The sequence below is a fragment of the Bos taurus genome, chromosome 7 (assembly GCF_002263795.3).
Source record: "Bos taurus isolate L1 Dominette 01449 registration number 42190680 breed Hereford chromosome 7, ARS-UCD2.0, whole genome shotgun sequence".
Classification (NCBI taxonomy): domain Eukaryota; kingdom Metazoa; phylum Chordata; class Mammalia; order Artiodactyla; family Bovidae; genus Bos; species Bos taurus.
The window spans coordinates 2,222,451-2,239,451 of record NC_037334.1 but is presented as its reverse complement, the minus strand read 5'-3'; the positions used below and the strand labels follow the sequence as shown (position 1 = coordinate 2,239,451).

At 51.0% G+C, this 17,001-nt stretch overlaps 1 protein-coding gene across 1 annotated transcript in view; it reads right to left on the bottom strand.

The window, feature by feature from the left end:
* The window catches only part of ADAMTS2 (ADAM metallopeptidase with thrombospondin type 1 motif 2), a 245,248-nt gene that overhangs the window by 21,228 nt on the left and 207,019 nt on the right, over positions 1 to 17,001 (bottom strand). The window contains 6 exon segments of the mRNA NM_174631.2: positions 136 to 302; positions 2,236 to 2,316; positions 3,559 to 3,682; positions 6,527 to 6,660; positions 7,748 to 7,923; positions 10,476 to 10,621. Of these exon segments, the coding sequence (NP_777056.1) occupies positions 136 to 302; positions 2,236 to 2,316; positions 3,559 to 3,682; positions 6,527 to 6,660; positions 7,748 to 7,923; positions 10,476 to 10,621 (828 nt within the window).

Sequence of the window (17,001 nt, the reverse complement as noted above, 5' to 3'; positions counted from 1 at the left end):
ACATGGCCTGAAGGCTGCAGGGAGGCTCAGGGCTCCCAGGAACCACCCGACCCCTTCCCCAGCAGCCATCTGCCCCACCTGCCTCACCCGCCTCACGCTGCAAGAAGCGGCGGGCCTGGCCCCTGTCTGACTTACCAGCACAGTGATGGTGCCGTGGAGGGGGCCCATGGTCTGCAGCGTCTCCCGGCCGTCCTCATCCCGGTACTCCCACTCCACGCCCATGGCGATGAAGGTCTTGGAGTTGGGATCCACGTCATTCTCCTCATTTAAAATGAACTTGCCTGTCTCCAGGTTTTTGACGGCTGAACGATAAAAGACAGAAGGATGGAAGACAGCCACGATCACCCGGGGGCAGAAGCGTGGGAGGTCATCAGGGTTCACTAGTTTGAACAGGTTGGGGGAATTGTGGGGAGCAGAGCCCCTTTTCTTCCTTCAGTCCCACTGACAACCCAAGCCGCCTTGGGAACCTGCCTTGTCCCCTTTCTCTGCACTGGACTTAGGTTTCCCTCTGACCCGCCCTTCTGCCAGGTCTGGGGCTCTTTCCTGGATCTGCCTCTCAGGCCCTGGAGGAGAGGCTCCATGGTAGGGACTTAGGAGCCACCAGGGCCACGTCCCTACGGTCTACTTGGAGCACTCAGGGGGCTCTCAGGGCCACTGCCCTCCCTGACCCAGCTCCCTGGGTGAGGGGTACCTGGTGGACACCAGGGTTTCCTGCCCTGGGGTGAGCATGTGTCCCACACACCCTCCCACCCTGTTGATAACTATGGCTCAGCCTGGTACCCAACCAGTCCCCTACATCCCAAAGAGGCCTGACCTGACTCGGGGACCACCCAGCCTACTGCTGCTGCTGCTGCTGCTGCTGCTGCTGCTAAGTCACTTCAGTCGTGTCCGACTCAGTGCGACCCCAGAGACGGCAGCCCACCAGGCTCCCCCGTCCCTGGGATTCTCCAGGCAAGAACACTGAAGTGGGTTGCCATTTCCTTCTTCAATGCATGAAAGTGAAAAGTGAAAGTGAAGTCGCTCAGTCGTGTCCAACTCTTCGCGACCCCATGGACTGCAGCCCACCAGGCTCCTCCGTCCATGGGGTTTTCCAGGCGAGTATTGGAGTGGGGTGCCATCGCCTTCTCCAGACCCAGCCTACTATGCATCCACAAAGAATGTCCAGGAGATGAGAATCCACTGGCACAAAGCCCCACACTTGCCAGAGTGTGGAAAGCGGCTCCTGGGGGGCTGCTGGAAGATTTTAGCAGGGAGGCCACAGACTGGGCACAAAAATCACAGGATAACAGTGAGGAAACCATTCCCTGCACAAGTTTCCTAGACTCCCTTGAGAGCCGTGGTAAGTGCCAGGAGGTCCCCGGCTTGCCACTAACCCTCCCTCCTTGTTTGCAGGGATAGCCCTGGGCAGGAAGCAATGTTTAGGTAGAAGTGTCTTTTTTTAAGGGATTGACTTTTATATTTGCCTCCTACTTAAGACAAGGAGTACTGGCTGTCCATGTTGGGACAGCAACATAAAAGTCTCCTCTAAAAATAAGGAAGAAAGAAGCATCTGCATTTTAAAAAGAGTGGTGTTTGCTCACATCAGCGGAGGTGCTAGATGCCCGCAGTCATGGAACCCCTGACCCCTCCAGGGCACAGGGAAGAAGATGGAACCCAAACTAGGAGAAAGGACTTGTGTGGGGTCCCCTCACTGACCCCCAGCATCACTTCCTACTTTGGCCCTGCAACTTGGGGGCGTGTGGATGAGTGAACCCCTGTGAGGGGTTCCAGGCAGCCTGCAGGAGCACAGTGCCACAGGGGCTGCCATGTGAGAAGGGGCATCCCGAGTTGTCAGAACATCCAAATTTCCAAGAGATGCCAGGCATCTCTATTCCAAAAGAACCGCTCGAATTCAAAATGAAACTAAATGAAAATATGCAAACGCACCATGGGAGCCCATCTACCAGCTGGCCTCGGCACCCACTGCTTGTGGAACTTGCTGACTTCCAGTGAGCGAGGGGCTTCCCCTTCGACTTTGAGTGGGAGGTATGGCATGTCTTAGACACATGTCCCTCCAAAACTGCTGTGAGGGAAGGCTTCTCCATTGGGAAAGTACTAAAGGAGAGACCCACCCATCAGCTGGGCCAAGCCAGGGGCAGAGGAGATAGGGTTGCAGCCCATGCCTCCCAGTCAGGCCCCCGACCCCCAGAAGAGTCAGGCTGTGGAGCCACTGCGCTGTCTGGCTCTGGCACTCACCCAGGTGATGGCTGGTGGTGTCTGCTTCCTGGATTAGCAGGTGTCTGGCTCCTGCCGGGATCTCAAACATCTTGATGTAACCTTGGTTGGGATGTGGGGAGACAAAGCCAAAAGAGAAGGGAGAGGCTGTCAAATGCGGACAATGTGAGGAGGGCCTTGCCCTCCATGGTGGTTCCAGAGGCCCAGTGTTTGATGGGCTCTGACTGCCCACTGAGAGAGGGGCCCATGGGAAAGCTAGTATATCCCAGACAGCAACAGCCCTCCGGCTCATTTTCAAATCCCGGCGCTTCTTCAACCTCTTCCATTGAAAACCTGGTGGGTGTCCTCACGAGTAGCCCCGGAATCATGCCCCGCATGGAGCTAAGATGCCACAACCAAGAGAGAGGCTTTCAGCAAACTGCTCGGTCTCCCTGGACCTCAGCAGCTTAATCCCTAAACAAAAGACAGCCTGCTCACATGGGACTGTGCAGCAGCCAGCTGGCAGCAGCCCAGCACCAGCTCTGAGTGGAGTGTGGCAGGTTTGCTCCAGGCCCTTCTTCCAAAAGAGTTGAGCCAAAGTGCCTGCGTGCCTGCGTGTGTGCTCAGTCACTCAGTCTTGTGCAACCCTGTGTGACCCCATGGACTGTATAGCCCACCGGGCTCCTCTGTCCCTGGGGTTTCTCCAGGCCAAAATACTGGAGTGGGTTGCCATGCCCTTCTCCGGGGGATCTTTGTGACCCAGGGATGGAACGCTCATCTCCTGCGTCTTCTGCATTGGCAGGTAGCTTCTTTACCAGTGAGGACCCGGGAAGCCCACCAAAGTGGCTTCTCCCCATTTCAGTCAGAGGCAGAGCAGTCAGCTGCTGCAGGCCCACCCAGAGCCCCGAAGCCAGGTGGAGGGACCACTCTGGAAGGAGGTTCATCCAAAGGGCTGTTTTCCCAGAGCCCACCTTGGCCAGGGACCCCAAGTTCCCCAGCCCCAAATTTCCTGTGGCCCTGTTGGGACAGGCCTACGTTTCCCTAGGCCGCAGGCTGCACTGGCTAGCTCGTCAAAGGTCCCACCCACAGGCGCCTGGGGGCGGCAGTGGTGGGGCAGAGAGCAAGGGAGGCCAGTGGTGGCTAGAAAGCCTTGGAGAGCTGGGGAGGGAGCCCTCAAATAAAGGCACTGAAGACTCACCTTGTGCACCCCACACCCTGGCATCTCCCTGTCCCCACCCAGCCTGGGGCCTGACACAGCGACCCCTAAGGTTGCCTCTCCACCTCACCCTCCCAGACTTAGAGCCCCTCTTCCCAGACAGCCCCCGGCTCGGGCCTCTGGGCAGGGGGAGGGAGGGGTGCACTCACCAAGCTTCTTGGGCGAGCGCGAGAACGTGCCCTTGACCACCTTGCAGTGGGAGTTGTCCCCTCCGCACACACCACACTTGTCCTCCTGCTTGCTGGAGCCGATCACCCCGTCACAGCCCACCTTCTGCAGAGGGATGGGGGAAATGCGGTGCCCGCTGAGACCCTACTCCCCATTGGGCCCTGGCGCCTGCTCCCTTGGCAGCCTGAAGCAGAGGAAGGAGAGGGGGCTTCGGAGCAAGAAAGAGCCTGTGTGCCCACTGCAGGGAGGGCGCAAAGTGGCCCAGATGACGTGTGCAGGCTCTCTCACCCCACATTTTGTAAATAATGACCATGTAACAGCTGAGCACATTTGTGGCCTTGCGCATGCGCATCACGAGGTGCTTGCTTAGCCGCGAGTTACTTGCGCTGTAGGGATATGTGAGCTCCACGTAAAAAGGGGCGGCGTGACTGCTGCCTCACGGCTGTGTCCCTTGGGTCAGCCACGAGAGGAGAGAACACAGCGTGAATACTGCTACAGCTGCTGCGTCAGCCAGGAGAGACGCTGTGTGCAGTTGTGTTATGTTACGTCTGCTGCTATGGCTGCCGCGTCAGCCAGGAGAGAATAAATGTGTCTGCAGTTCCAGCGGCTCCTCGAGTCTCCGTCCAGCCTCTTAGCTCTTGCCTTGCCTACCCTGGTTTCAGCGAACGGCGTGGACAGTGTGAACAGCATGACAATTGGCATCATGAAAGGGATCAGCAAGACACCCACCCAAGGACCAGCCTTTTCCTTGCTCACTCATCCACTCATCTGGACACTGTAACCTGTAGCGGACTCTGCACAGCCTAGTGTGAGAGTCGCTCAGTCCTGTCTGACTCTTTGTGACCCCATGGACGATACAGTCCATGGAACTCTCCAGGCCCGAATACTGGAGTGGGTAGCCTTTCCCTTCTCCAGGGGATCTTCCCAGCCCAGGAATAGAACCCAGGTCTCCCACATTGCAGGCGGATTCTTTACCAGCTGAGCCACCAGGGAAGCCCAAGAATACTGGAGTGGGCAGCCTATCCCTTCTCCAGTGGATCTTCCTGACCCAGGAATTGAACTGGGGTCTCCTGCATTGCAGGTGGATCCTTTACCAGCTGAGCTACCAGGCCTTAGTCCCGAAGCTGCCCTGGCATAGCACACTGGCGTCCTCGTGAACATGAATCAGACGTGGCCTCTGCCCGTGTCCCTGGCGTCCACGCAGCGGCCCTCTGGGGCTCCCCACAGAGCTTCGGCCTGCAGGTCCCTCCCTCACACTGCTCCCAGGAATGGTGCCCTCTCAGTCTGTCTCGGGGCGTGTGGGCGGGACACAAGAGCTGGTAGGACCGCTTCTGCCTTCATTCTCTCGATGAATCCTCTCAACACTGTCCACCCTAGTATTAAAACTCGTTCCACACAGAGCAGGGATGTTTCCTTGCCCGAGGCCACCTGGTAGAGGCAGTAACACATTCCAGTCCTTTTGCTCGCTACAGCCCTGCGACAGCACACCATTCCCAGCCGCAGAGCTCTGTGCGGAGCAGACCCGGGGTGTGAGCACACTGCCTGAGGCCACGTTCACACCCATGCCCACACTCAGCAGGGAAGACAGCCTCTCCTCTAGCTGCTCTGCTCCCCGCCTGTTCTAGCGTGCGCCGCAGCTTCACAGGTTTCCCTCTTTGCCCTGGCTGCCAGGAAGCCCAGAGCCAGTTCACCCCTCAAGATCCTCCTCTCACCACCTCTTGTGAGACTGCTGCCTTTCCCTTTTCTCTTTGATTTCTGCCTTTTGTCTTACAAAGACCTTTGAGGGCTGGGTCTCCAGACTACGAAGGGGCTACAGAGCCAGTTTCTGGCCATGCAGTCTTAGAGAATTATTCAAACTGGCCAACCCCAAGCTGTTTATTCTGCCTGCCTCCCCTTTCCCACTATGGAAACCCCAATAAAAGCTCTGGCCCAGACTTTCCCCTGCTCCTTCTGCCTCCTAACTGAACCTGGTGCACAGCACAGCATGCTCTTCCCTCAGGAAATGAAAGTAATAAGCTCTTCTTTAATGACAAGTGACTTTTCTGTGTCATCATTCAGTCACCTCCCTCAATTAAAATCCCACGATTACGGAAGAGACATTGCTGTCTTTGTTTTCAAGTATTAATACTTGGTTGCGTGTTTGGAGCGTGAGCAGACTACGTGGCTTGCCCTCCCTGCTGGCTACAATCCTACTGAAACATGTGTGGAGAGAATCCCTGCGCTCTCCTCCCACAACGCCACACCCCACTTCTCTGTTCTTCCATCCTCTTCCACCTCCTCCAGGGGACCCGCCGCAGGCTCTCTGCCAGAGATAGCCTGAGGATGCTCACTTCTCAGGAAGGTGAGACGGGAGTCAGCCTCGTTGACACTGCAGTCTGCCACATTTATAGAAGCTGCAGAGGCTCCCTGCTATTTCTAGAAAAGGGGGCAGGTCTGCACTCACGTCGCTAATAACATGCTGAGTGTGCCCCGGAGCTGTCTCCTGTGACATCCAAAGACAGTACAGTAAAAAAACACAGCATTTCAACAAAGAACCAAGCCGACAAGAACCACAGTGGGCTCCCCTGAGCAAGAGTAAGCTGTCCAGTGCCCAGCGGAGTGCAAGGACACAGTGGTGCTTCACAAGGGGGTCCCCAGGACCTAGTGTGTCCGGGCCACCTGTGGCGCTGGTGAAACTCATGTTCTGGGCCACGGCCTCGTCCTACACAAGCAGAATTTCTGAGGTGGGGCCCTGAGCTCCTCAGGGGGCTCCTCAGACTCAAGTCTGAGAACCCCTGTCATGGAGGAGGACAGCAGGGAGTAGGGGCTGGGAACCAACATTTGCTGACAGCCTGCCCTGATCGAGGTGCGGTTTGCAGTACTTTGCATGCTTAACCTCAGCAAGTCTTCCCGAAGCCCCAGAAAGCCGAGGCCCTGAGCCATCGCTGCCCCTGCTCCTGGGGCACTCACCCTGCAGTCCCCACGCACGCAGAGGCTGAAGGCGTCCTTGTAGGAACAGCGTGTCCCGTCATGCACCATACGCTTCATGGACACCACCTCCCCGGTCTCCTTGGACTCACAGTAGAGATGACACCGCTCCTTGGCTGGAAGGGAAGCAGGGGGGTGTTGGCTGGCTGGCCGCACCGCTCACTTTCTTGTAGTTTCCTTCCTAAGTTTGCTAAAGGGAAGCACCTCGCAAAGAGAAACTCCCACCCAGGAGCGTTTCCTTCTGATTCACCTGCCCCCCGCCCCACGTCTGCCCTGGGCCAGGGGAGAAAGGGAAAGAGGAGTAACGACAGCAACCTGCTTCATGACCCTGTTGTACGGGACTTAGCTTCCCCCAGCTGAGCCAGGCTGCTGTGGATGCAGCCAGGTCTCGGATCGCTGGGGTCCTACCTAGGGAACCCCATATTCAGGGGAAGGGCAGCTGGCTGTTTGCCAGCTCTCTACTTGAAGACCTTTTCCAGTCCACCTCTGTAACCCCAAATAAGATGCCCCTTGATTCAGTCTCGGGTACCAGGCACCTTCCCTTCTCAGCATTTATCTCAGAAGTCACTGAGACACCTCATCATTATTTGATTTTTTGCCAGACCACAGTCCCCCTCTTGGGGGGGGGGGGTCCCATCTGCTCTGGCACCTTCTCCTTGCATGCAGACGTGGGGCTTGCAACAGGTGCTCAGCTGAGGTAAGAGATACAGCAGAGCAGGCCGCAGACCCCGCCTCCCTCTGCTCGATGCCTGAAAAGAACGGAAACTGCGTGGGATCCAGTTGAAATACAAACACTCTCACGCCTGAAGCTACCAGACTTTTCAGTCCCAGCAGCCAACAAATGCCTTTTGGTGCTTAAACCAGTTCAAGTCACTTGGAACGGAGAGTTCTCACTCAAAGATGAGAGGTAAAGGTAACCTGATTCCTTGGACAACTCTGGCCTGTCCCTGCCCTGCGGCTGAGCGGGGCTAATGGTGCAATGCCAGCCTTGTCCACCAGAGGGCAACTGCAGGCGCCTGGGGCCAGCTGGAGCTTCCCTCTCTGCTGCATCCTTGGCCAGGCTCAGTTCCCTGGCTTTTCTGGGACTGCAGTCCTGCCATGAGACCCCAGCCCAGGGTGGGCTCTGTTGGCACGCCCATACAGAATCAGTGGCCCAGGGAGCCCTGGCCCCTCCACCGAGTGCCCGCTCCCCCTGGGGCTCACCGTCCCGGTGCTCGTGGGGCAGCCAGTGGTGTTGAGCGTCACCATGCTCGAAGTACAGGTCCCACTGCCGGCACTGCTCCTCGCGGAAGTCGGCCAGCGCGTCAGGGCAGTCCTGCGAGTTGCAGAGCTGGAAATCGTAGGCGAGGCCCGAGCATGTGCGGCCCCCATTGGCTGGGCTGGAGGAGAAAGCAGAGAGGCCTTCCAATGGGGTGCCACCAGGAAGAGGCCAGCACTTAAGAGTGCCACCTGTGGGATCTGAGGGGATCCCTGAGCCTTGGGGGTGAGGGGGCAGCGCTGCTGAGTGAAGGAACCCAGCCCTGCCCTGTCCCAGAGCCTTGGCGCATCAGTACAGGAGAGGCTGGTAATCCTCCTGGGGGCCCCAAGGGGAGGGAGCAGCTACTCAGGCCCTGTGCACCCCGGGCCCCACCCCAGCTCCTGTAGCTATGGCTGTGAACCAGCAGTGATCTGTAACAGGGCCTGTAGGGTCTGCCACGCCCCCAGCCATAAGCCCCAGGGTGGAGGAGCTGGGTGAGCCTTCCCTACATCCTCCCGACCTGGGCCTCACACACAGTGAGAACTCACAGTAAATCTGAAGTAGTGGAATCCTGCTACAGGTATTCTCAACAAGTGTCAGGTACATCTCCAGGTTTCCTCCACCTCAAGAAAACTTGGGCTGTACATCTGTAATTTCCTTACTTTGCTGAGAACCTCACCAGTCCTAAAAGCACTAACTCCATGGGAAACGTGCTGGCTGGTGGCCAGCAAGTGCCCCTGGAAGTCAGGGTGCTGGAGCATGGCAGGCCAGCACCTTGGGAGGAGGGGGGTGGGGGGCTTCAGTGTTGCCATCTGCCAGGTGTGACAGAGCCAAGCAGAACCCAAGGCCCCACCTGAGTCTTGGGCAAAAGCCATGCTCTGCTGTGATGGGGGTGTACAGCATATAGCATTGCAGAGTGGACGATGGAAGGGGCTGGCTTCCATGAGGCTCCTTGCACAGTGCCATGTTTTTGGGGGAAGTCAGTGGAAATAATGACCGCAGAAATTTGTGGAGTAAGAACCAAGAGGCTCAGTGTTTGAATGGGACCATGAAAGAATTTGAGATTTACATCATGGCCCCTGATGGGACGACAGACAAATGACAGTAACAGCTTGGGCATTACCAAGAAGGGGTGCAGGCCTGGGTGTGTAGGTATGGGAAGCCCAGGGCATCGGGCAACAAGAAACAGCAGGAAGGGGCCAGCCTAGGCAGGAGACAGACATATTCAAACAGAAATCTGGGATAATCCCAAAAGAGAGCATGAGTGGGAGAATATAGCAGAGGCCCGGGAAGAAGAGAAACTGGGGAGCTTGAGCTCATGCTGCAAGCTGCAGTTCTGCAATCACAAGAGTGGCAGGGCAAAGAACACAGAGGGAACTCAACCCAGGGAGCAGGGGCCCAGCGGGGAGCCTCAGAAGCCTTCATACTGGCCCTAGAATCCCAGGAAGAACTACTGAGCACAGGGAGCAGCAACTAAAGATTCGGCAGTGGGAGGCCCAGCCATTATCTCCAGGAGGACACACGAAAGGGGAGGCCCATGGAGTGGCCCCTGGAGTGTGGGGGCCTCCGGGCTCTGCTGGGCTCTGGAGGCTGGGTGCTGACGCAGGCCAGGCTGGCACGAGCAAACCACAGTCAGAGCTCTATGCGCACATCTGTGCTGTCTGATGGTCACTGATGTGGAGGGAACGGGGCGCTGGCCTGCACTGGGCAGGCCCGATACTGTTTGTGAACAGACGGGTTGGCAGGTGGTTCTGGCGGTTTTGTTCATGTTACTGCTGCCCTTCAACCCTTGCTGCATAAGAAAGCTGGACCAGCCAGAGGGGGAAAAATATCCCTAAAGTGCACATGTGGGGAGGGACAGAAGATAGAGCACCTGCAACCTGCATGATCTCCCCTAGGGCCAGACCTGGGCTGAGTCCCCTGAGCCCCAAGAGCCTGGCATCAGGCAGGCACCAGGAGGAGTCAGGGCCTGGTGAGGAGCGAGGGGGAGGCCAGGCCAGATCTGCTTCTCTGACGGTGCATCCTGGTCCGGAACCTGAAAGTCCTTGCCCAGCACCCTGTAGCCTCTGAGTCTCTAACTTCCGGTCTTGTCGATCTAAGTACGTGAGGCTCAAGTACTAGCCCCAGGGGCGCTCTGAGGATAGCACAGGGGCTGGGGCTTGCTTGGGAGGCTGGACAGAGCGCGTGGTTGGAGGTGGGAGCCTGGTGGGCCTTCGGACACCTCTCCAGGCTTTCCCCTTTTGGGCAGCTGGGCACGGGTGGCATGCCGCTTGACCTTGCCTCTTGCCTGATTGCAATCATTTGCTCTCCTGCTCAGGCTCTCAGCCTCCCAGGGCCCGAGAGAGCCCTTCTCTTTATCCCCACTGCCTCATCTCTGTTCCACCTTCTGTCTTGATGCCCTCAACCAGGAAGAGCAGAGCAGGTTGGGGTCCAGAGTAGGATGCAGGCCAGGAGGAAGGAGACCAGGTTTCCGAGTCTCCAGGGCTGGCTCTGCCCCCAGCAGACTGTGAGCCTTCCCCTTCCTAAGTCTCGGTCCCTCCCAGGGAGGATGAGAAGGGGCCAGACTTGCCTACTCTCACACCCTCTCCTGAACTGACATCTGGAGGAGCCTTGCAGGATAGGGTAGGCTAGCAAGGGCCCTTGGGGACCACAGCTGCCCCCCAGGAAGACTGGGAAACATCAGGGCAAACTCACTGTGGGTTGTCGCACTGACGGGTCCTGAACTTCACACCTGTGCCGCAGGTACGCGAGCAGGAGCCGAAGGGACTCCAGGCACCCCAGTTGCCATCTCGTTTGAGAATGTCAGGTGTCAGCCAGATGCAGTGTCCTTTAAAGCAGTGCTGAAAGACAGAAGGTCATATGCCCCCCACTCTTCAGCTTGCAGTGTCCATGATGATTGCCCGGCCCTGGAGGTACAAGAAAGAAGGCCCTACTGACCCCTGGAAGCTCGGAATCTCTTTGGGAGGTGTGGTAAGGTGTTGGCCTGCCCAGATTTGGGCACCACCCTGGCCTCCACCCTGGCCTCCTGCCACCACCACCACCACCCTGGCCTCCTGCCACCCTCAGTGCCTCGTTTAGCCTGCTCTGCCCCCTCACCAGAGCCCACCCCACGCCATGCCTGCAGGGTGAAGCCCCCAGGCCAGTGTGCCCACACAGTGCCATTTATAAAGATGCAGGCGACACACCAAGCCAGTGACTCTAGAGACATACAAGGTCTACTGTTTAAGTTAAAAAAGCAATTTAAATAAAGTACGGAAATGAAGGACAGGTGATATGCTGACATGGTAAAAATTCGTGAATATAGGACGTAGAACACTGGAGCGCAGCAAAGTCAGCCTGAACCTGATCACACTGCTGCCCTTCTTACCCCAAGGAGGAAGCTTAGACAATTTAGGGCCAACTTGAAGAAGACTGAAAAATTAAAAATACTAAATGAGGTATGCAATGGAATGTTGATTTACAACTAGAAAGTATACAATATAAAAAAGTTTAAAATTTAAAAACTGACAAATACCACAAACAACCAAAAACAGAAAACAATGATTTTTTTAGAATTGGTTGATTTACACAATGTTTGCTGCAATTCTAACTGCATACTCTTTCATCCCCTCTTCAGATGACAACAATTTGGTCAGCATGTATTTCACAGGGAGAGTAGAAAGACGATTCCCCAGCAAGCTTTTTCTGTAAGGACCAGGTGGTAACTGTTTTAATCTTTGAAGGTGACAAGGTCTCTACTGCAACTACTCAACTCTGCCATTAGAGCATGAAAGTGGCTAGAGACAACACATAAACAGATGGATATGGCTGCATTCCAATAAAACATCATTTACAAAAGCAGGCAGCAGATGGAAACTTCTAGAATGGAGCTGAAAGAGGCTCAGTGAACTCGCTCGTCAGTAAAACAACCATTTAACTGGTGAAAATTATTTTCTAAACAAACTATTTAAATTATCTGGACAATAAGGACTGAGTTATATCATAGGGAACTACATTAAATATCTTGTAATAACTTATAATGGAAAAAATCTGAAAAAAAATATTACAGAATCATTTTGTTGTATACCTGAAAGTAACACAATAATGTAAATCAACTATACTTCAATATAGAAGGAGAAGAGGGCATCAGAGGATGAGACAGCTGGATGGCATCGCTGATGCAATGGACACGCACTTGGCAAACTTCGGGAGATGGTGAGGAACAGAGAGGCCTGGCGGGCTGTAGTCCATGGGGTCACAAAGAGTTAGACACGCCTGGGTGACTGAACAACACCACCAACAACAAAATACTTCAATAATAAAATAAGGTATCTGGAAACTGTCCTAAGCTCAATACAACAAATGGAGAAAATATACTAATTCTTGTAAGAATTGTGAAAGTCTATACATTTGAGCCACAACCCTCTCCCATTCTTTCCCCATCTTAGTGTGATGGAGGCCTTACCACTTAAAAGACAGAGATTCCTTGTTTCCTCAGCTTCCAGTCTAGGGCTATAGTTTCACCCTGGGAAAGGCAGGCCATTGGCATCTCCCATACCATGCAACTCTGTGTTGCAGAAAATCTGTTTCAGGCAGGGAACTCCCTTTGCGCACCCAGTCCTCACTCCTAGAGTGGAGGCTCTACCCCAAGTATAGAAAACCAAGAATGCTGTACTCTAGTAACCCCTTCCCTGGTTTGCTTGTAGGGAAGACGTTTTATGCTGAAAGGGAAGAGCCAAGAGTAGGGTCCTATCCCTATTCACTGACCTGTTTGTACACCAAGAATGTCACTCTGGAAGTGGAAAACCCTGCTCCTAGTTCCAGGGCAGTGCTGCAGTGGTCTTCCCAGAAGGGGAGGTAGAACTGAGAGCTCCATAGCTCACCCTAAGAAGACTAAATCTATTTGGAATGGAGCATGAGGAAGTCCATGCCTAAGGGCATTGTCAAAAACAACAGAAATCTCGGTAGTGAGCAATTAAGAGGAGACCAGTAGCTCCACGATACTAGTAAGCAACAAGTAAAATAGTAACCCAACTAGAAGTGAAACAGAGAGAACCAGGGAAAGGACAGCTAGAGTACTTCTGGGATCTGTACTGTGCTGTGCTTAGTCACTCAGTCATGTCTGACTCTTTGCAACCCCATGGACTCTAGCCCACCAGGCTCCTCTGTTCATGGGGATTCTCCAGGCCAGACTACTGGAGTGGGCTGCCATGCCCTCCTCCAGGGGATCTTCCCAACCCAGTGACTGAACCCGGGTGTCCCACATTACAGGCGGAATCTGAGCCACCAGAGAAGCCTGAGCAAGCTTCAAATACTGGTAACAACCTGCCCCTGTGAAGGGTCCAGAATTTAACTGGGTCAGGCTGTGGACAACTTGTACCCCAGAGCATTATCAAAAACAATACAGCAATCAGCTAGCAGCTAGTGAAAGCTAATTGGGTGTGATACCAATAGAGGCATAATAGCTAGAGCTTAGCAGTAAAGCCAGAGAAAAAGACAAAGAGAACGTGGCTAATCCCACCGTTCTGGTGGTGGAGGTGGAGCTCTGTGGCCTCAGTGACTATGTTTCTGCCCAAGGCTATGGTCTCCGAGGAGAAGGTGATGGCAATCCACTCCAGTACTCTTGCCTGGAGAATCCCAGGGACAGGGGAAGCCTGGTGGGCTGCCGTCTATGGGGTCGCACAGAGTCGGACACGACTGAAGCAACAGCAGCAGCAGCAGGATCTCCAAGGGGCAATATCAGCAGCTGCATGCTGCAGGGCAAATAAAATTTATTCAAACAGTGCAGCCAGGTCACTAAACAAATAAACAGGTAAACAAGCAAACAACAGCACAACAAGGTCTGGGGGAATCAATATAACCAGTATCCAGAGTTTCTTCAATGTATTATCTAAAATGTCCAGTTTCAACAAAACTTACTGAGACATGAAAAGAAATGTAATCCATACACAGGAAAGTAAGCAGGCAACAGAAATTACCTTTGAGGAGGCCCAGATGCTAGACTTAGTAGACAAAAATTTCTAACCAGCTATTATAAATACATTCAGAGAACAAAAGGAAACCATGTCTAAAGAACTAAAGGGGAGTATAAGAACAGTGTCAAATAGCATCAAGAAAGTGATAGAAACTAAAAATGAAAAAGAAAAAAAAAACTAAATTCTGTAGCTCAAAAGTACAAAAACAAATGAAAAACTCACTAGAGGTCTCAGTAATAGATGTGAGCTGGAAGAAGACTCCATGAACTTGAACACAGATCAATGGAAATTATACAAGCTGAAGAGCAGAGAGGGGAGAAATAAAGAAAACTGAACAGAACCTCTGAGAAGTATGGAAGACCATAAGTTCACTGAAATGTGCATAGTAAAAGTACCAAAAGGAGAGGACACAGAGGACGGAGTAGAAAATATTCAAAGAAATAATGGTTGAAAACTTCCAAAATTTGATTACAAACATTAATGGAAACATCCGAGAAATTTAAGCAAGGACGATAAATGCAAAGAGATCCACTCCCACATTATAGTCAAAGTTGTTGAAAGACAAAGCAAAAATGTCAAAAGAAGGAAAAGAAAAATGACTCATTGGACACCCAATAAGATTAACAGCTGACTTTTAATCAGAAATAATGGAGGTCAGAGGTAATGGTGTCCACCAAGAATCATATATAACAAAGCTATCTTCCAACAATGAAAGTGAAATAAAAATATTCTTAGATAAACAAAATCTGGGATAATTCACTGCTAGCAGACCTGCCATAGAGCAAATACTAAATTAAGAGTTTAAGATTAACATACACACACTATTATATATAAAACAGATAACCAACAAGGGCCTATTGTATAGCACAGGGAACTCTACTTAGTACTCTGTAATAGTCTATATGGGAAAAGAAACTGAGAAAGAACGAATATATGTCTATGTATAACTGAATCACCATGCTATACACCTGAAACTAACACCACATTGTGAATTGACGATACTTCAATACGGTTATAAAAAAGAAATACTAAAAGGGGTTATTCAGGCTGAAAACAAGTGACAACAGAGAATAATTGAAATCCACATAAAAAAAAACAGAAAGTTCTGAAAATGGGCAAATTTCTAGAAAGACACCGACTACCAAAGCTCATTTAATGAGACCTAAAAATTTCAATAGACCTGTAACAAACAAAAGAGATTGAATTAGTGATTTAAAATTTCTCACAAAAAATAGCTGAAGGCCCAATTACTTCACTGACGAATTCTATCAAACATTTAAAGAAAAATTAATACCAATTCTTCACAAACTCTTCCAAAAAATGGAAGAGAAGATTTTCCCCAGTTCATTCAATGAGGCTAATATTACCCTGATACCAAAATCAGACAAAGATATTATAAGATAAAGACTAGAGAACAATATCTCTTATAAAAATAGACTTTAAATTCCTCAATAAAATTTTAGCAAACCAAATCCAACAGCATGGTAAAAGATTACATATCATTACCAAGTGAAATTTATCTGAGGAATGCAAGGTTTAGCATCCTAAACCTTGAAAAGAATAAAGGAAAAACAATATGGTCACCTCAAGACTCAAAAACTAAAATTGGCAAAATCCAACATCCTTTCCTGAAAAAAGCACTCAAAAGACAAGACTAGAAGTTCCTCAAGTTGATAAAAGACATCAATGAAATACCCCATCATGCTTAATGGTGAAAGAATGAATGGTTTCCCCCTAGTCAGAAGAAAGAAAAGGGTGTCTGCCCACACTACTTCTAGTCAACACTGTACCGTAAGTTCTAGCTAGAACAATTAGGCAAGAAAAAGAAGCAAAGGGCATCCAGTCTGGAAAGGAAGAAGTAAAACTATATCTATTTGCAGATGAAATGATCTTCTATGTAGAAAATCCTATGAAAGTGAAAGTCACTCAATCGTGTCCGACTCTTTGTGACCCATGGAATTCTCCAGGCCAGAATACTAGAGTGGGTAGCCTTTCCCTTCTCTAGGGGATCTTCCCAACGCAGGGATGAACTCAGGTCTCCCACATTGCAGGCGGATTCTTTATCAGCTGAGCCACAAGGGAAGCCCTAGAATACTGGAGTGGGTAGCCTGTCCCTTCTTCAGCAGATCTTCCTGACCCAGGAAGCGAACCAGGGTCTCCTGCATTACAGGCAGATTCTTTACCAACTGAGCTATGAGGGAAGAAAATCCTATGGAAACCACTAAACACTATTGAAAAGCACTAAAAACTAATTTTTAAAAGTTCAGTGAGATTGCAGGATTCAAGATCGATATACAAAAATCTATTGTATTTCTATAGACTAGCAATGAACGAACTGAAATGAGATTAAGAAAACAATTCTATCAGAGACATTGAGAACAGACTGGTGGTTGTCTAGGGGGAGGAAGGTGGGAGAGGGTTGAATTGGGAGTTTGGAATTAGCAGATGCAACTGGTGTATACAGAATGGATAAACAACACAATCTGACTGTATAGCTCAGGGAACTATATTTAATATCCTGCAGTAAACCATAATGGACAAGGACATAAAATATTCATATAATTACAGTATTTATATTAGACAATTTATAAATGTTTATATAAATACAAAAATTTACATAAATAAATGAGTCATTTTCCTGCACAGCAGTAACATAACATTGTAATTCAGCTATGCTTCAATAAAAAGTAAAAAGAGAAATTAGAAGCATTTTGAGTTAAAAAAAAAAAAAGAAAACAATTCTACTTACAATAACATCAAAAAATGACAAAAAAAATTTTAGGGATAAATTGAAGGAAAAAAATGTGACATTAGTACACTGAAAACTATAAAAACTTGTTGAAAGATCAATGATCAAAGGTCTAAGTAAATGGAAAGACATCCCATGTTCATGGACCAGAGTTTAATATGGCAGCACAGTCATGCTCAGAGACATTGCTGGTTCAGTTTCAGACTACCACAATAAGTAAATATCAAAATAAGGAGGGCCGTATGAATTTTTTTTGGTTTCCCAGCACATGTAAAAGTTACGTTCACACTATACTGTAAGCTATTAAGTGTGCCATTATGTCTTAAAAAAACAACGTACATACCATACTTTAGAATATTTTATTGCTAAAAAATGCTAACCATTAACTGATAATGCAGGGTGTTAGGGAAATTAAATGAATAGTCTGTTTAAGCTTCAGAGACAAAGCAGAGCAGGCCTCTGACCTTGCTTCTAACCTGCCTGGACACCGCCCTGGCTGGGAGTGACTGCCTGCTGT